The following is a 20,933-nucleotide window of genomic DNA, read 5'->3' as shown; positions in this document are numbered from 1 at the left end:
GAAGGTAAGCACCCTACCAACTGAGCTATATCCTCTGCCCATTATTTATTTATTTTATGTGCTGCTGAGAATCAAACCCAGGGCCTCACACTTGCTAGGTGACCCCTTCACCACTGAGCTTCAGCCAAAGCCGCTTTAATATTTCTTAACCAAGGAGAATGATTGAAATTCCATATCATTCTAATTGATTAGAATTCTATTTTTTGTTGTTTAAGATATTTACTTTGTGTGCCTTTAAAATGATACTTTATTGCCAGGTGTGATGGTATGTGCCTGTAATCCGATCTGCTTGGTAGGCAGAGGAGGCAGGAGGATTGGTGTTCAAAGCCAGCCTCAGCAACAGTGAGGCCCTAAGCAACTCAGGGAGGCCCTGTATCTAACTAAAATACAAAATATGGCTGGAGATGTGGCTCAGTGCTTGAGTGCCCTGAGTTCAATACCCAGTCCCAAGTCCCCAAAATTATACCTTAAGGCCTACATGGTTTTGTAATTTTATTTTTTGTTTAAACAAATTAAACAAAAGCTTAAAACTATCTCATGCAACACTTCACAGACTCTGTTCTGATCTATTTGTTCTCTTCAACTCCCCCTAAGGTGGCAGAATCTCACAAGGGTAACAGATATCCATGAGACTCTGTTGTAATTTCCAAGTATTTTATAACATGGGCACATGCTTTTACAATTGCTCATTTAATTTTTTAAAATTAAAAATAATGTCACCCATGTGAGGACGTGTCCTCTCCCAGCCATGATAGTTGCTGAAACTGAGGAGCCTCCTGCCTTAGGTCACATGACACTCCAATTCCACTTTTACAAGGACAAAATAATATTAGAAGGCTTTCCCCCATAAGGGTGAGATGTGCTTTTAGACTCCCCAGTACCCCCTTCCCAGTGGCTGGCAAGGGATGGGATAGTGGCCTTTTCACTGAACCATTTTACAGGATTCTTCTTCTTTCAGACTCCCCAGGATGAGCATCCAGTCCCCACCCATAGTGCTGGAACTGGCAGGAAGCAGCCTGCTGAGCAACAAGTATAGGGCTATCCTGGATCTGGAGGACCTGCCCATAGAGCTCTTCCCACCACTCTTTGAGGAGGCTTTCAGCAGGGGACACACTGAGGTCCTTAAGAAAATGGTGCAGGCCTGGCACTTCACCTGCCTGCCCCTGGGGGCCCTGAGAAAGTCACAGCTTGACATGATCCAAGTGGCACTGGATGGGCTGGACATGTTGCTTGCCCAGCAGGATAGCCCCAGGTAAGGGGTTCCCAGGTGGCCTGGAAGGGGACACACTGGGGATCCAAGAAACTGACCATGACTGATGGATCCAGGGAAAGTGGATGTTGAAGGGTGGACCAAGGGTTTCCTACTCTGCCAGCAAGGAGGGGTGGAGAGGCCTTGGCCTTGCTGAGCCCCATCTGGTAGTGGCTTCTGGATGTGGAGGTGCTTGTTGCAGCTATGGTGACCCATGATGGAGGCTATACCTGCGTCTTCCTCAGCCTATAGAAGTGGGGTGACACTAGGCTGGATTGGAGGGGAAAGGTGTAGAGAAGAGTGAGACAGAAGGAAGAAGTGGAGCAGGGAGCAGTAACTGAGAGGTGAAGGAAGGGGCCTCAGGGCTGAGACTCTGATTTCATCCCCGCAGGAGGTGGAAACTGCAGATGCTGGATTTGCAGAATGTTCCCCAGAACTTCTGGAGGACGTGTTCTGGAGCCATGGTTAATGCCTGCTCATCAGAGGCCATGAAGAAGAATCAAACATTAAACATGGTCCAGCAATGGCAGCTAAGCCACCATTGAAGGTAGTCATAGACTTCTGCCTAACAGAGAGGCCCCTGGATGAATTCCAGGCTCACTTGTTCCTGTGGGTCACACAGAGAAGGGACTTGGTACACCTGTGTTGCAAGAGGCCAAAGATCTTTGAGAAACCCACTGACCACACCAGGAATGTCCTGATACTACTGCAGCTGGACTCTTTCCAGAAGGTGGAAGTGCACCGCACCTGGGCACCGTCCACCTTGGCTGCTTGTGCTCCTTTCTTGGGCCAGATGAGGAACCTGAGGAAGCTGCTTGTCTCCCAGGTCTGCGTGCCTGGCCACACCTCCCCAGAAGACCAGGAGCGGCTGCTCACTCAGCTCACTTTGAAGAATCTCAGGATGGACTTCCTGCACCACCCTGAGGGCAGAGACTCAAGCTTTGAATAGACAACTCCACCTACTGAAAGAGAAGAGAAGAAAATGGAACTCTGAGAGTAATTTGTTATTTGTTTGTTTTGATTTTTGTTTTCTTCTCTTCCATTTTATCCTCTTTCTTTCTCCTCTACCCCTCCTCCTCTAGTACTCACAACTCCAACATATGTGCAACCAAGAACTTTGTATGAAATAGAACTTTAAGAACTGAGTCACCAGAATAATATCATAAAGAGGAATTACATAAGACCCCCTTTTATATTTCTCTCTCTCTGTTCTACTTTTTCTTTTTGTTTTTCTTCCTCTCTCTCTTCCTCTTTCAACCTCCTAATTTTTACTTCTTTTAATTTTCTAAATACATATATGTGTTTGTTTTTATGCATTCTACTGTCCTGCCACGTACTCGTCTCCCCTAAATTATCTGTTGTCTATACTCCTGCTATTAACACTCTTGATTAGAGTTCTCCTCCAAATTTCCTAAGTTTTATTAACCCCATTGCTCTCATATCTTTCCCCGTTAACATATCATCAGACACCTGACCCCCAGTTCTCTGTTTCCCATCAGAAAATGTACACCTTCTATGAAATTACTGATTATATTTTAAATTATAATTGAATCCAACATTACTAGACACTGAGACTAAGTATAAATGTCTTAATAGCAGTAATTTACACATAGGTGATGTATTTTTGATATTGGGAACTGTCAACATAGTCCTTCCCCACAAAGGAGGGATCTTGGAATATAAAAGAGCACTACAAATCTATAGGATAAAAGCAATAACATCGTCCCACAGAGCAGGAAAGAAATGACAGCAAAATGAAAAGACAAGGGAAGAAAGTACCAGAAACAATTGAAGACACACATCATTAGAAGAATTATCAGAAACAGCAGAAAAAAATGACAGAGAAACAGTTCAAGATTAACATTATTCAGATGTTTTGGAATCTCAAAGAAGACATTAGACAACAAATACAGACATTGAAAGATCACTTTGACAATGAGCTACATAAACAAATCCAAGAAACAAAAGATGACCTCTACAGGGAGATTGAGGTATAAAAGAAAGAAAGAAAGAAATCCTTGAAATGAAATAAATAATAAACCAAATTAAAAACACAAATGAGAGCATCACCAGCAGAGTAGACAACTTAGAAGATAGGACATCAGGCCAGGAAGACAAAGTCTATCATCTTGAAAAGAATGTAGCAGCAGAGCAAAAATGATAAGAAATCACAAGCAGAATACCCAAGAAATATGGGATAGCATAAAAACACCAAATTTAAGAGTTATTGGGATAGAGGAAGGCACACAGGTCCAAACCAAAGGAATGAACAATCTGTTCAATTAAATAATATCAGAAATCTTTTCAGAAATGAAGAATGAAATGTAAATCCAAATCCAAGAAGCCTACAGGGTGCCGAAAATGCAAAATCACAAAAAAACCCATGCCAAGACACATTATAATGAAAATACCCAACAATCAGAAATAGGAGAGAATTTTAAAAGCCACAAGAAAAAGGAATCAGATTACATATAAGGGAAAACCAATTAGGATAATGGCAGATTTTTTAATACAGTCCCTGAAAGCTAGAAGATCCTGGAACAATATATTTCAAACTCTGGAAGATAATGGGTTCCAACTAAAATATAGTATCCAGAAAAACTAAGCTTCAGATTTGAATAAGAGAGAAAAAATTCCATGATAAACAAAAGTTAAAATAATTTACACCTAGAAAGTCAGCACTACAAAACATCCTTGGCAAAATATTTCATGAAGAGGAATTAAAAAACAACAATGAAAAACAGCAGAGGGAGGTAGTACACTAAATGAAAATCTAATCAAAGAGGAAACCAAGTCAAGTTAGGTAACAAAAATATACAAATATGGCTGGAAATGCAAACCATATATCAATAGTAACCCTAAATGTTAATGGCTGAAACTCACCAATCAAAAGACATAGGCTAGCAGATTAATTTTTTTTTAAAAAGATCCAAGAATATGCTGCCTACAGGATTCTCATTTGATAGGAAAAGACATACACAGACTGAAGGTGAAAGGTTGGGAAAATCATACCACTCACATAGACTGAGGAAGCAAGCAGGGGTCTCCATACTCATATCAAATAAAGTAGACTTCAAGCTAAAGCTAATCAAAAGGGATAAAGATGGACATTACATACTGTTCAAGGGAACCATAGACCAACAAGACTTAACAATCATAAATATATATGCCACAAACAATGGTGCAAAAATGTTCATCAAACAACTCTTCTCAAGTTCAAGAGTCAAATTGACCTCCCAGCACAATAATTTTGGGTGTCTTTAACCCACCTCTCTCACCACTAGACAGATCTTTCAAACAAAAGTTAAGTAAAGAAACTATAGATTTCAATAATACAATAACTTAGACTTAACTGACATATATAAAATATATCAACCAGCATCAAGCAGATATGCTTTCTGCTCAGCAGCCCATGGATTTTTCTCAAAAATAGACCATATACTATTTCACAGGGTAACTTTTAGCAAATACAAAGGAGTAGAGGTACCTCCATGCATTTTATCAGATCATAATGGAATGAAATTGGAAATCAAAAACAAACTAAACATTAAATATTCTACATCACATGGAGACTGAACACTATGTTGCTGAATGAGCAATGGGTTACAGAAGGCATCAAGGCAGACAATAAAAAATTCTTAGAGGTAAATGAGAACACAGACACAACATATCAAAATCTCTGGGACACTAAGAAAGCAGTACTAAGAGAAAAATTCATTGCATGGAGTTCATTCCTTAAAAGAAGAAAAAGTCAACAAATAAATGACCTCACACTACACCTCAAAGCCCTAGAAAAAGAAGAACAAAGCAGCAGCAAAAAATAAGGCAACAAATAATTAAAATGAGAGCTGAAATCAATGAAATCAAAACAAAAGAAACAATTGAAACAATTGACAAAACTAAAAGTTGGTTCTTTGAAAAAATAGATAAAATTGACAGACTCTTAGCCATGCTAATGAAGAGAAGAAGAGAGAGAACTCAAATTACCAGCATATGTGATGAAAAGGCAATATCACAACAGACCCTACAGAAATACAGAAGATAATTAGAAATTATTTGGAAAACTTATCCTCTAATAAAATAGAAGACAGTGAAGGCATTGATAAATTCCTTTAGTCATATGATCTGCCCAGATTGTGTCAGGAAGATATACACAACTTAAACAGACCAGTATCCTGTGAAAAAATGGAAGAAGCCATCGAAAGAATACCAACCCAAGAAAAGCCAAGGAACAGATGTATACACAGCTGAGTTCTACAAGAACTTTAAAGAAGAACTAATACCAACATTCTTCAATGTATCTCAGGAAATAGAAAAAAAGAGAGAGTACTTCCAAACTCATTCTATGAGGCCAATATCATCTGGATTCCAAAACTGGACACAGACACTTCAAAGAAAGAAACCTTCAGACCAATATCTCTAATGAACATAGATGCAAAAATCCTTGATAAAATTCTGGCAAATCCAATATAAAAACATATCCAAAAGATTGTGCACCATGATCAAGTGGGATTGATCCCAGGGATGTAAGGTTGTTTCATCATACAGAAATCAAATAAATGTAATGAATCATATGAATGGACTTACAGATAAGAATCATATAATCATCTTGATAGATGCAAAAAAAAGCATTTGACAAAAGACAGCACCCCTTTATGTTCAAAACACTAGAAAAACTAGGGATAACCGGAACATATCTCAACATTATAAAGGCTATCTATGCTAAGCCTCAGGCCAATATCATTCTAAAGGGAGAACAACTGAAAGCATTCCATCTAAAATCTGTAAAAAGTAAGGCATTCCCTCTCTGACCACTTCTATTCAACATAGTTCTTAAAACACTGGCCCAGATCAATTAGACAGAAGAAAGAAATTACAGGAATAAATATAGGAAAAGAAGAATTTAAACTAGCACTATTTGCTGATTATATAATTCTATACATAGAAGACCCCCAAAAACTCCACCATAAAACTTCAAGAAATAGTAAATGAATTCAACAAAGTAGCAGGATACAAAATCAAAACCCATAAATCAAAAGCATTTCTGTGTATCAGTGACAAATCCTCTTAGCAGGAAATGAGGAAAACTATTCCATTCACAATATCCTCAAAAAAAAATAAGATACTTGAGAATCAACTTAACAAAAGATGTGAAAGAACTATACAATGAAAACTACAGAACCTTAAAGAGAAAAATAAAAAGAAGACCTTAGAAGATTGCTTGTTATGAATAGGCAGAATTAAAAGTATCAAAATGATTATATTACCAAAAGCATGACACAGGTTCAACACAATTCCCATTCAAATCCCAATGGTATTTCTCATAGAAATAGAAAAATGCAATCATGAAATTCATGAAAAATAAGGAACACAGTATAGCTAAAGCAATTCTAAGCAGGAAGAATGAAGCAGGTGGTATCCATATACCAGACCTTAAACTATACTACGGAGCAATAGTAACAAAAACAGCATGGTATGGGCACCAAAACAGGCTGGTAGACAAATGGTACACAGTAGAGGACACAGAGACTTACCCACAAAATTTCAATTATCTTATATTAGACAAAGGTGCCAAAAACATGCACTGGAGACAAGAGAGCATCTTCAACAAATTGTTCTGGGAAAACTGGAAATCCATATGCAACAAAATTAAATTGAACCCCTATCTCTCACCATGCACAAAACTTAACTCAAATGGATCAAGGACCTAGGAATTAAACCAGAGACTCTGTGTCTAATAGAAGAAAAACAAGACCCTAATCCTCATCATGTGGGATTAGGATCCAAATTCCTTAATAAGACTCCTATAGCACAATAATTAAAAGGAAGAATCAATAAATGGGATGGATTCAAACTAAAATTTTTATTCTCAGCAAAAGAAACAATCTGTGAGGTGAACAGAGAGCCTACATCCTGGGAGAAAATTTTTACCCCTCACACATCAGATAGAGCACAAATCTCTAGGGTATATAAACACCTCAAGAAGCTAAGCACCAAAAAAACAAATAATCAATAAATGGGCCAAGGATCTGAACTGACACTTCTCAGAAGAGGATATAAAATCAATCAACAAATATATGAAAACATGCTCATCACCTCTAGAAAGCAGAGAAATGCAAATCAAAACTACTCTAAGAGATCATCTCACTCCAGTCAGAATGGAAGCTCTTATGAAGAAAAACAACAACAAGTGTTGGTGAGGATATGGGGGAAAAACGTAAACTCATACATTGCTGGTAGGACTGCAAATTGGTGGAGCCAGTTGAGAAATCAGTATGGAGATTCCTTGGAAATCTGGGAATGGAACCACCATTTGACCCAGCTATTCCTCCTCTTGCACTTTACCCAAAGGACTTAAAAACAGCATATTACAGGGACACAGCCACATCAATGTTTATAGCAGCACAATTCACAATAGCTAAACTGTGGAGCCAACCTAGATGTCCTTCAATCAATGAATGGATAAAAAAAAAGTGGCATTTATACACAATGGAATATTACTCAGCATTTAAAAAGAACAAAATCATGGCATTTGCAGGTAAATGGATGGCTTTGGAGAAGATAATGCTAAGTGAAGTCAGCCAATCCCCAAAAGACAAATGATGAATGTTTTTTTCTGATATAAGAGGAGTGACTCATAGTTGGGTAGAAAGGGAGAGCATGGGAGGATGAGATTAATTCTAGATAGCGAAGAGGGGTGGAAGGGAAAGGGAGGGGTAAGGGGAATAGCAAGGATGGTGGAATGTGATGGACATCATTATACAAAGTACATATATGAAGACTTGAAATGGGTGTCATCATAGCTTATTTACAAACAGAGATATGAAAAATATTGTTTATATGTGTATTAAGAATTGTAATGCAAAAAAATATTGTACATGTGTAATGGCATAAACTGACATGAACATACTTAATATCCAGAGATACAAAAAATGTGCTCTATATGTGTAATAAGAATTGAAAAGCATTCCAGTTGTCAAGTATTTTTAAAAAATAAAATAAATTTTTTTAAAAAAGAAATAGCTTCACTAAATACATGAGAGTCTACTTTTGGAATCTATTTTATTCTGTTGATTTGCATGTCTCTTTCTAGGCCAATATCTCAAATCTTGAATCCTGTAGGTCTAAAGTGAATCTTAAGCAGTCTAAATTCTCTAAAATTTCTTTGACTCTTCCATATCTTTAACATTTGCATATAAATTTTAGAATCAACTTGTTAATTTCTGCATAAAAACATGCAGGGTTCTTCCAAAATCCTATATACTCATCAATAAAGGAGAATAAAATCATGGCATTTGCAGATAAATGGATGGTGCTGGAGAAGATAATGCTCAGTGAAGTTAAGCAATCCCAAAGAAACAAATGCCAAATGTTCTCTCTGATATAAGGAGACTGATTCATCGTGGGGTAGGGAGGGGAGAACAAGGGAGGCATAGACCAACTCTAGAGCAGAGGGGTGGCAGGGGAAGGGAGAGAAAATGGAGTTAGAGATCATGGTGGAATGAGATGGTCATCATTGTGCCAAATACATGTATGGAGGCAAAAATTGGTATGAATATACTTTGTATATGAGCAGAGATGTGAACTATTATGCTCTATATGTGTAATATGAATTGTAATACATTCCACTGTCATAAGTAAATATTTTGAAAAAAATGTGTGTTTTATAAGAGATCAGTAAATGAGATTTTTCATGCTAGAAATGCAAAATAATAGCTTTTTGTAATATATAAAAAAATCTCAAAGTCTAAAAATTATTCCAAGTATAATATCATGTGTTATATGTTTTTTTTTTTTCATTTTACCGTTCTTACATACTAACATTTCTGTTGTAAGGACCCAGTTCCCTTGGAACATTTCAGCAACCATTAATGGCAAAAGCAGCTGCCACCCATAAGTTCAGAAAATGGAGATCTCCTGCAAGATGTAGATACTGTGAATGCATTGTCATATTCCGAGGTGTTAAATGCAAAGTGGTAAGATCTTTTTGGAATCACAATTTTTAATTTTGCTATATACTTTTTTTGTTATGATCTTACTTATTTGGAGACATGTGTGTGTGCATACACACAAACACACACACACACACACACACACACATATATAAACTTATTGTTTGTACTCCTGAGAACTAAATTCAGGGTCTTGCACATGCCCCACAAACACTCTACCCATTCTTAAAATTGTGTTTTGAAATGGGGTCTTGCTAGATTGGGCTGGCCCTCAACTTGTGATCTTCCTGTTTCAACCACTCAAGTAGCTGGAATCATAGGCATATGCCATCACACCTGGCTCTGCCAGTACATTTTTAATAAAGTCCCACAGGTCTATTTCTAGTTTTCTACTTTGTTTTGCTGTTAAATGTAATTCAAAACCACAAGTAGTACTTTTTAACTTATTTTTGTCATTATTAGTCTCCCTGTACTTTGCTTAGTTGTGAATAATTTTAAGGTGTGTCAATCATCTTTCAAAAAAAATTTTCTTTTAGTGTCTTCTTGTCTGCTATAAAAAATGCATGGTAAACTTAGCCATTGTTTGCGGACATCAGAAACTTCAGGGGAAAACTCACTTATTTAGAGCAGAATTCTCACGCATTGCCAAAAAGGAGCCAGATGGCATTGTTTTCATAATAAAAATGTGTTCTACAGAGATTGAAAAGACAGCCTTGTGTTTAGAAGTATGTTGTTAACTCTTAACCCTCTAAAAACATAAATGCCTTTTTGATTTGTTTTAATGAAAAAGGGACTTTAAGAAAATCAGCACTCTCCCTTTGAAATAACTGAATTTATTCATATTTATTTGGAAAATGTTTATTTATTTGATTAAACTTGTATTTTTTTTAAATACCAATAAAAATTGAAGTAGATCCATCAACTCTGTTTAGATGTCTGTATTTAGCCCTTTGTACTAAAGTAAAATATTGCATACTGTTTTTCTTTTCTCTTCAAGTGAATTTATCATGTCAGTGGCAACAAGGCAAAAATGGCAAGACTATGTCAAGCTTTGGAAAACAGTAGGCATTTAGTAGATCTGTCCCAATTTACTTCACATAACATCTCTGAAGTGTTAAAATTACACCTTTAACAGGTTAAATTTTTATTCTAAACCTATCATCAAATAAAAAGAGAACAAAATATTTTATATTTCATATAAATATTGATCCCCCAATTATTCTAAGATTTTATAATGATGTACTTTGATGTGGATACATTTCAATCCAGTATTCTGGTCAGTCCATGAACTCTGTCAGTTATGAGCACTTTAGTTCTTGGAACTTTTCTTGATTTTTATTGCCCATTTTCCCACCCACGCTCTGTCTTTGTAATTTGTACTTGAAGCTCTTGTTTGGATATGTGTGTGTGTGTGTGTGTGTGTGTGCACATTCACAACACACATATAAATATTTATAAATTTGTTTTTTGTAATCCTGGGAATTAAAAATTCAGGGTCTTTCGCTTGCTTGGCAAGCATACATGTTCTCTACTTCCCTTACCTTTCCTGTATTGTTCTTTTTTTCTTCAAAACCTTTCTAAGACATTTTCTTGTCTTTTTCTTCTTGACTAATATAAATTATTCCACGTGTGAGATCATGTTTTAATTTTCAAGAAGTCTGATTTTCTATTCCTTTGATAACATTTTTAAAAGATTATATTATGCTTTTTATTGTGGATATTCATCGATTTTTCTCATTAAGTGTTCTTTTCTCTATTTAGCCTCTAACCTCTGTAGAAATACAATGTCACCCTCATATATAACATTAAGATTTTTATAGCAACATAAAATTTAAAAATTAGGTGAAGTAAATTTTAATATATCGTTTAACATTTTGAATATCTAGTGTTTTAAATTATGAGGTACTTTATTTATTTATTTATTTGTATTGCAGCTCTTCTTCTTTTAAATCTGGTATCTATTTTTCATTTAGAGCACATCTCAATTTTGATCAGTTGCATTTCCAGTACTCTTTCACCATATCTGACTGGTTGCCAGAATATTGACAGCATTGTTTTAGACCTTCAATTTGTCCTTTTTCTAACCGTTTTGATTTTTGTCTTTCATGGTGTCTAGTTATGTTAAAGTTTGGACATGAAATCGCTTTGGAAGCACTTGAATACATCAAGGCTTTTTAAAAACTTTGAACTTTACTACAAAGTGGTCTAGGTGGACTGTTTGGTATATGCCTAACTACATGTCTCTAGTTCCCTGTTCTGGCACTGGTGTGATCCTTCCAGGAAGGCATTTTTTTTTAGTTGTAGATGGACACAATATCTTTAGTTTATTTATTTATTTTTATGTGGCGTTGAGCATCAACCCTAGTGCCTCACACATGCCAGATGATTGCACTACCACTGAGCCACAGCCCCAGTTCCCCAGGAAACGGTTTTTTCCTTGCCTAGAGATACAGTTCCAATACTGTGGGAGACAGGGTGCCTAAGATGACTGTAGGATCTGTGTTTTCAGTGTGCATATACCCAACAAATCTCCATTGGAAGACAATTACCTCTCTGTGCCTTATGTTTGGCATTGCCTCAATTCAGAGAGCCTCTGTATCACATTGCTCAGAGAAAAAAAATTTCCAGAGTTTTAGGAAGGAGATTGCTCTAGTACATGGAGTAGAGACAGGATTCTATAGAGAGCTAAGCTTTCTCAGCTAGCCTACCTGCAACCTAACCCAAGATCAACCTAACCTAAACCTGGTAGTGATTGTCCATGTCCCTCTAGGATTCTGAAAATCATGTTGAGTGACAAAGGGTCAACTCTCTTGTAAATGCTGCATCAGGACTTGTTCATCTGCTCTTCTACTTGTGAATTTTGTTGCTTTTTGTTTTCTCTATTTTCCTAGTCCTTATGAGCATACAGTATCTTAGTGGGTTGCAGGAGGGAAAGAAATTAAGTATAAATTGCTGGATCTACAATGTTAGCCCAGGAAAGCATTGATAACTCTTTAATCACATTTTACAGACACCTCAACTGAGAAATGGAGGTTGATACACTTGAATGACTGTAAGTCTCATAATGTGTCATCCTTAATCTTGTTTAGTCAGTCAGGGAGAAGAGATGAATAGTATTCAATATAATAAACTTGCATTCTGTTGAGAAATTTTGTATGTCTAAGACTTTCATTTGGGCAAGTGTGCTCAGTTCTTGCAATAGTGTCAGAGAGTAGCCTTTATTTGACTCATTGACCTAAAGCTCCAAGAGGTAAAGTGACTTGCTTCAGATATCAGAGTGGTGAAGATAGAAACTGGTCACAGGGCAACACCCTAAATTGCCACAGATATTATAGGACATCAGGTAGCTAAAGGTTCACTGAATTTTCTATTGTAGATCAGTAGAAACATTGAAATTCTTATGGCAGTGGATATTTGTTGTAAGAACTTTTTCTTTTGATCTATTCATGGCAAATCAGCCTGTTTTAAAGATTCATGAGATGTTGACAGTATGTTTTTGTAGGTCATATTATCTTGTGCTGATCTTCATTCATGCCCAAGTAAAATCTGGGCCCTGTAGCACTTTGATATTTTTACCCCGTACTCATAAAATCCATGCCTTTTCTGATTCATTTTATTGATTTTGTGCACTATACTATTTTTTTTTCCAGTAAAACAGCTGAAGATCATGCTATTTTGGGGTCAGATGTGAGTAAAATATGTTTAGGATAAAGATGAAGACTTTTAAAATCCTATCATGAAGCTTAAAGTTTAAAATTCATTTAAAGTTTAGAATTTCACTCATTATCTATTAATTTGTTACTACCATAAATAAAATTTATAGTCAAGATTTTGATTTGCTTTCTAAGTCAATTCCCTACCAAACACATATATTTTATGGGAAGGGATGAAGCTCAGTACTAGAGTGCTTGCCTATCATGCTTGAAGTCCTACGTTCAATCCCCAGTACTGAAAAAGAAATAAATAAATACAGATTGTCTTTAGATTTTGTTAATCTAAAGGGACATGCTAAATTATTTGAGTAACTCTCACAGTTGACTATAAGAAAAAAAAAAAACAGTTAGATTTTTCCAAAATATTTATTTTTTGGTTGCAGCAGGATGCAATGCCTTTATTTTATTTATTAATTTTTATGTGCTGCTGAGGATGAAACCCAGGTCCACGCATGTGCTAGGCAAGTGCTCTACCTCTGAGCCACAACTGCAGCCCAAAGGTATTTTTAATATAATTTTATTTCTTTAGCTACCAGAACCATTGGTTTTATTCCAATGGTACCAGGAATTTATGGAGCTTGCAAATGTCATTCAACAGATTAACCAAGAACAGGACACAAAAAGGGACAACTATGAAGACAACACATACCGAAATATGTGTATGGAAATCAACCAAATTCTTCTCAAAACCAAGGACCTTCTAAGACAATTGCCACCATCCAGTTTTAACACTCTACAATACCTTGTCGTCCATCTTAAGTGGTAAGAATTTTTATACCATCTTAACCATTTTTAATTGTACAGGGCAATAGTATTCAGTACATTTATATTGTTGTGGTATAATTTTCAAAATGATTTTTAGGATGTTTTTATTATGTGTTGGGAAAGGGAGACATTGAATATATGTTCATGCAGCAAACATGGTTCTCTCAGATGCCTCCTGTGTGCCAGGCTCTGGCTGGGGAAACTAGGATGAAAACACAGGGTTTCTACTATTTGTGGGCTCATCATCTTGGGGAACAGACCTGTATATAACCACAGTATATCATCATCTGTTTACTTTTAGCTGTGCACAGCTTGCAGGCATGCATAGAAAGTTTTGGGGGTAGGGATAGAGCAGAAGAGGCAAAAGCCCTTGAGTTCAACTTTAAGAACTGTGTGATGATTTGGTAGAGAATGTGCAGAACAGCATACTAGGCAGAGGGTAACAGACATGGAGACACAAGAAATCATTTTGCATTTGGAAAATTTGATTTTATTAGGATACAATATAGCAAGCAGTAGCAGGAACTGTGCTACCCTTCCTAGAAGCCTGATAAGAAAATCTTACCTACCTGGCAGATGAGTTGACCATATTGTTTCTGTACTCACTAAAGAACTTGGCATCAGAAATTTTACATATTCAGATTTGCCTGCTAGACCTTTCTGACAGCAATTCAGATCTCCTTTTTAACATTTTGTTTAAATTTATTTTGGGAGGGCTGGAGTTTTGGCTCAGAGGTAGAGCATGTGCAAAGCCCTGGGTTCGAAGCTCAGCACCACATAAAAATAAATAAATAAAATAAAAATTTAAAAAATATATATTTTTTAGTTTGAATCACTTATACATGACAGTAGAATGTTTTTAATCCATTGTACACAAATGGAGCAGAAATTTTCATTTCTCTGTTCATGATGTAGAGTCACATCTCATGTGCCATCTTACATGTACCTAGGGTAATGATGTTTGTCTCATTCCACCATCTTTCCTACCACATACCCCTCCTCTTCCTTCCCTCCCCTGTGGCCAATCAATGTTCCTCCAGCACCAAACACCCAATTATGGATCAGCATTTATTTATCAGAGAGAATATTTGGCTTTTGGTTTGGGGGGATTGGCTGATTTCATGGTATTCACCAACTCCATCCATTTACCTGTAAATGCCATTATTTTATTCTCTTGTAATGCTGAGTAAGAGTCCATTGTGTATATATACCAACGTTTTTTATCTATTCATCTGTTGAAGGCCTCAAATTATTCCATAAAATAGAAAAGGAGGAAACCTTCCAAACTCATTCTGTGAAGCTAGTATCACCATAATACCCAAACCAGCCAGACACACATCAAGGAAAGAAAATTTCAGATCCATATCCCCAATGAACATAGATGCAAAAATTCTCAATAAAATTCTGGCAAATCACATACAAAAATATATGAAACAAACAATTCACCATGATCAAGTTGTGTATTCCAGGGTTGCAAGGTTGGTTCCATGTACAGAAATCAATAAATTTAATTCATCACACCAATAAACTTAAAAAGAAGAATCCTATGGTAATATCAATTGATGCAGAGAAAGAGTTTGACAAAAAAAAACAGAATCTTTTCATGTTCAAAACATTAAAAAAAAAGTATGGGTAGTAGGAACATACCTCAACTTGGTAAAAGCTCTCTATGCTAAACCTAAGGCTAACATCATTCTAAATGAAGAAAAATTGGAAGCATTCCATCTAAAAATTGTTCAACATAATCCTTGCCTCTCTAGCCAGAGCAATTAGATGAAAGAAATTCAAAGGAATACGAATAGGAAAAGAAGAACTCAAACTATCATTCTTTGCCAATGATATAATTTTATAGTTAGAGGATCCAAAAAACTCCACGAGAAAACTTCTAGAATAATAAATGAATTTGGCAAAGTAGCAGGATATAAAATCAATACCCATAAATCAAATCAAATGCATTTCTATACATCAGTGATGAATTCTCTGAAATACAAATAGCAAAACTACCACATTCACTATATATATATATATATATATATATATATATATATATCAATCTCACAGCTTCTTTACCCATAAATAAGGCTAGTATCATCCTGATAGCTTAAAAAGGCAGAGACAGATTTCCTTGGATAGTCATAGAAATAACAAGCTGAGAGTGTTTGAAGTAAAACCAGAACATTGATGGTGGTCATAGAATAGAGAGATATTCATGAGAAAGAGTCATCTAGGCTAGAAAACTAACTGTGGTGGCTGGGAGTGTGGCAAATTGAAGAACACTTGCCTAGCACATATTAGACACTGGGTTTGATACTCACCACTGCATAAAAATAAATAAATAAAATAAAGGTATGTGTCCATCTCTGGGTAAAAATTATTTAAAAAAAAAAGAAAACTAACTGGGAAGTGAGGGAGAAATTGACAGTGCTGTTTCAGTTTCCAGTATAAGAAATGGGGAGTATATCCCACATACAAAGATTGAGCAATATATAGGGGTATTTTTCTTCCTTCTGCTACTAAGAGTTCAGTAGTTCCTTCTACTTACATGCATTTTATCCTAACATAGTACTCTGAAACTCAGTTTGGTGTGTGGTAAGTATGATAATGAAACAAAGAATTCTTTCCCTAGACCCCCAAACTTGACCCTAGACAAACCCTTTGTAGTCTTCTACAGCCTGATTATTCTTGACCCTTCTCAATTCATAGTAAACTACCATTAAGGACCTCTATTAGGCAAACCTCATACACTTTATGTGTTCTTCTTTTCAGGGTTGTAGACAATTCTAAAGAAAACCTGATGAACTCAAAAAACTTGGGGGTGATATTCGGACCTTGTCTCATGAGGCCCAGGCCTACAACCACACCTGGTACCATCTCCTCCTCCCTTGCTGCATATGCCAATCAGGCCCTGTTGGTAGAGTTCCTCATTACCAATGCACAGATGATCTTTGATGTGTCCCTAGAGCCACAAAATGTTCCATGTAGTACTTATGTTGTTGAACCTCAAGTGGGTAAAAGCCCTCCTCCCAAACCTGTAATATCAACAGAACATTCCACAAAGTCACAATATTTTTCTACAAAGCAAGTGAGTTTTGACAATTATAGAATTGCATTATATTTGTGATGTTTATGTTAACAAGTTAATAGTCTTTGAACTGTTAGTTTTGAGATGTGTTTTGCTTTCAGTTTAAAACTTTTCTTGTATCAATAGGATATCCACACTGCAGATAATGAAATTGAAAAATTTGAATTGACTACATCATTTGAGGAATCAGAATGCAAACAAATTGCGTTGGAAAAATGGGATGCATGACTCATTGGTGAGTTGTCATGTAACATATATTTTTGCATATTTCAAACCTTGCCAAGAAGTCATGATTAAAAACCAAGGTGAGGGTTGGGCTTGTAGTGGCAAAACGCTTGCTTCAGCATGTGTGAGGCCATGAGTTGGATCCTCAAAACCATATAAAAACAAATAAATAAAGATAAAAATATTGTGTCCACCTACAATTCTCATTCTTTAAAAAAAAAGGTAAATTAAGTTGAGGTTGGTTCAAACTTCAAGGTTTTATTAGTTAACCTGGCTAGCAATTGAGAAAGTTTAATGAATGTCATTTAAATGAATATCATGCTTTGTTTTTTTCTTGTGAAAGATATTTTGAAATTCATAAATTATTTCTGTTCTCTTTCTGAAATTTGTTTTCACCTTTACTTTTTTGCCATCAATTAAAGTCAAAGGAGAAAAAAGCTGTACTTCTGAAACTCAAAAAAATAGACTCCTAAAGTTTTTTGATGTCCCTTTACCTGTGGCCTAACTTTAGCACATTAAGCACACATGTTTTCCATTTTCTTGGATCCAGTCTTTTTGTTCACTGTTTTTTTGATCATTTTATTTTGGTGGATGGTTTCTGCTAAGGGGATTGAAAACCTTTCATTCATTACTGTTTTAGTAGAGCTAAATCCAAATTTTTCAACATATAGCAATGTATGTTAAAATTGATATATTAAATTAATGAAATATCAATGAGTGTAGCCTGAGAAAGTTTGAAAACAAAGACAGTCCATTACCTCTGCAAAGAAAAGCACTGAACTCACTGATTCCATTTATCTAATTTGATCTTATTAGCAATTCAGTGCTATGAACCTTGGCATCATTTAAGCCATAGCTAACAGTCTCAGGAAGGTAAATAATGCCAAATGTCATATCCCTAAATTATTGTTGATTTAGGATTTGAACCTTATCTTGTCTCATTCCTAAATGTAACCTTGTTTCGCTGCTGTCCAAGAAAATTGAATTTCCAGGTAGGTATAGTAATAAAAATAAATAATTTTAAAATATTTGAAGTTTTCATTACATACCAGGTAATTCTGAGCCTTTTCTTTAGAAGATCATTAACACCACATGCCAACATATCTCCACATAGGAGTCAGTCTTGACATAAGAAGGCAGGTAGGGCTAGTGCACTAGATTTGCCCATGGCAGAACTAGAGCAGGAGCTGAGCCAGCACCCAGGCAGCTGGCTGCAGAGCCTGCACTCTTCATGGTGCTAGAAGCTCTGCAGGAATGTAAATATGTTCTGGTGTTTACCATCCAACCACAATGGCTCAGCTCCCTTCTATCAATGTTGAGAAGGGCCCAGCGCAGCAAATCATATGAGCACTGCCTGGGAACCAGAGAAGAGAGGCCAGCAGCCTCAGTTGAAGACGAAGGTCAGATGAGATGATGACCTTTAAGTGGTGCTTGTGTGCACCTGTCTGCAAACCACTGCCCAAGGATGTGGTAGAAGGACAAGGTGGCAGGGATGAGGACTGTGGGCTATGAACAGGGCCATTGGAAAGCTGTCAGGCCACTGGCAAGGCACACAGTTGTCTGATGTTTCCCAGGAGGGAAATGAGGATCATGGCCAGAGGGCTGCACCTTTCTAGTAACAGGAGCTTCTGGGGTACATTCAGCCAAGACAGAGTGTGAGGACCTAGGGTTCTAGGTGAGAAAACAGGGACTTTAGGTCCAGACTAGAGGAGAAAGAGAAGGAGTTAAATCTGGAGTCTTCAGGACCAGTAGCACAATGGCAATTTAGACAGCTCTTCAACCTTCTTTTGTCCAGAGGATCTTGCCATGTATTAGTGGATCAGCTGGAAGAGATTCCAAGTCCTCTCTTGTGTGTTGCCTCAGTATAGACAGAATGTATCTGGGAAGCAGATTGATCGACAGGAAAACTCCCTGGGGTTCAGGACATGGCTTTGGTTGGTGTACAGAATAGTGTTACTGTTGTAGAGTTACCATTGTCTGCCTATTGAAATCAGGAATGTTCTAACCCAGAAAATAATCATTCATGGGTAGCAAATTAAAACAAGTTACTTCAGGAAGTGGTTTTTTTTTTAATTTTATGTGCTTTGTAGCTAATTGTTCTATTGATTTAGATAATTTTTTAAAAAGTAATGCTTTAATTCAAAATGTGCCTTTAATACTGTATGGATTTTTAATTCCTCTGCATAGATGGCTGAGAATATCATGTAGGAAAAAACATGTAAGACTATATTTTTTTGAGAGAGTGCCCATTTATAAATAACCACACTTCCTTATTAACCAAGCTCCATGAAGTTAAAAAAATCTCTTCTTTTTCAGATAACAAATAACTTGAATCATCATCCCAAAACATGGATGATATGTGTAAAACCACAAAACCACTTAGTCTGATATCTGATGTGGCAACAAATGATATACAGAGGCCTATGCCAAGCACCAAGATCAGACATTTCCATTTGCCTACAGATAGGTTCCATATTGAAAGCTCTCCTAATGAGAGAAACAGCAGAAATGTGGGAAATGTGAATTCAGACAAGTTTTGCCAGAATCTTACTTTTGAAGTACTTAATAGAAAAGATACCCCTACTACTGCTGGTTTCCAATTTAATGGCTTTGATCAGCAGATTCCACAAAAAACTCAGGCACAACAATGTGAACCAAAGAACTTAACTGGCATGAGTGCAGTGATTGTGCCAAGTGCACTCCAGGAAAAAGTCACAATGAGCTTCAGGGTTAGTGGTGACCATTCCTGCGATGCCACACAGCCCAACATGCCAGCCAGTTCAGCAAGAGAGGCATCAGAGAGACGTTCCTCTCATTCTCACCATCTTGCTCCTGCAAGAGCACCCAGAATATTGCAGAGCCATCTTGGGACAACATTTTACAAACCACCTACTCTGACCAGCAAAGTCAGGGGGACTGAGGAGAGACCAGCTTCACCTTCAGCAGCAGTGCCTCCTAGCACAGCTCTTATTCTCCTGAGTCATGTGGAGAAATCTGTTCCAGAGGCAGACAACACATCAGCTTATGTTTTGAAGCCAGCTGCTGAGCCTACAGAGACCTGTGAGGAGGTTGGCCTGCCTGACATGAATCCAATGTGCCAAGGACTCAGGCTAAAAAAAATGGAAGAGTTAAAAGACCTTGAATTTGAAATGCCACAGTTTGTGTAGGGTTGTCAAAATTCAGTTTTTCTTTTTCTTGTTTCATTTTTTGGTATTGTGTTTATTATAGGAAAGAATGTTGTGACAGAACCCTTTTGTATAGGATGGCCAAAGTGTGTATTTTGCCTTTTGGCCTTGTATTGTGTTTGCTAGTCATATAGAATGGTAGTGATTTAGTCATATAGAATGATAGTGCCTCACTGGTATGGTCTTTAAATTCTGTGTTTTTGAAGTTCTGCATAAAATAAGTTTTATAATTTTAAATTTCAAATAATTTTCTCTATAAAATAATCCATGTAAATGCATCCTTAATGTATAGTATTGTTCTCAACAAATAGGGGCATTAGGTGAAAATGAGTTTTATTTTGGAGCAAATCTGGTGCTGATTCATAAAATGCTTCTGAATGCAAGTACCTGAAAAATCTTGATTTGGTATGAATATATTTCTTCCCACATAATGTTCTAGTGCATCGTTGACCACTTGTGTTGTTATAGTATGTATGGAAGCATTGGCAATTCACTTAACTTTTTAATATTTACATAGTGGCCAAAATGCTTGTGAATCAATATTTAACTACTTGACAATTTTTACATATGGTAGTCAATACAATTGTAGAAATAAAATGCACTTCAATACTAAAAAGTTTGATACATTGGCAGAGACAACACAGATGGACAGAGTTGAGGTGTCTCAGTGTGACAGACCCGTAACCTCACTGCTCTTAGCTGCGGCCTGTTGCTGGATTGCCTGTGTCTTCTGGCTGTCTGCTTCCCTGGTTGCTGACCCAT

General features: G+C 36.6%; 1 protein-coding gene across 1 annotated transcript; it reads left to right on the top strand.

Moving 5' to 3' along the window:
- The first annotated feature begins 968 nt into the window (after positions 1–968).
- On the top strand, positions 969–20,153 carry LOC124099297 (rho GTPase-activating protein 29-like). Its single transcript, XM_046454336.1, is given in 9 exon segments — positions 969–1,252; positions 1,733–2,175; positions 9,086–9,225; positions 9,738–9,926; positions 10,199–10,336; positions 13,444–13,676; positions 16,446–16,761; positions 16,888–16,996; positions 19,303–20,153. Coding segments are annotated over 9 exon segments (2,703 nt in total).
- The last annotated feature ends 780 nt before the right edge of the window (positions 20,154–20,933 follow it).

This window comes from Marmota monax, unplaced genomic scaffold (assembly GCF_021218885.2).
Source record: "Marmota monax isolate L192 unplaced genomic scaffold, Marmota_monax_Labrador192_F-V1.1 WCK01_AAM20220418_F8-fsc01601, whole genome shotgun sequence".
NCBI classification, from domain to species: Eukaryota; Metazoa; Chordata; class Mammalia; order Rodentia; family Sciuridae; genus Marmota; species Marmota monax.
This window is presented reverse-complemented; position numbering and strand designations above follow the sequence as displayed.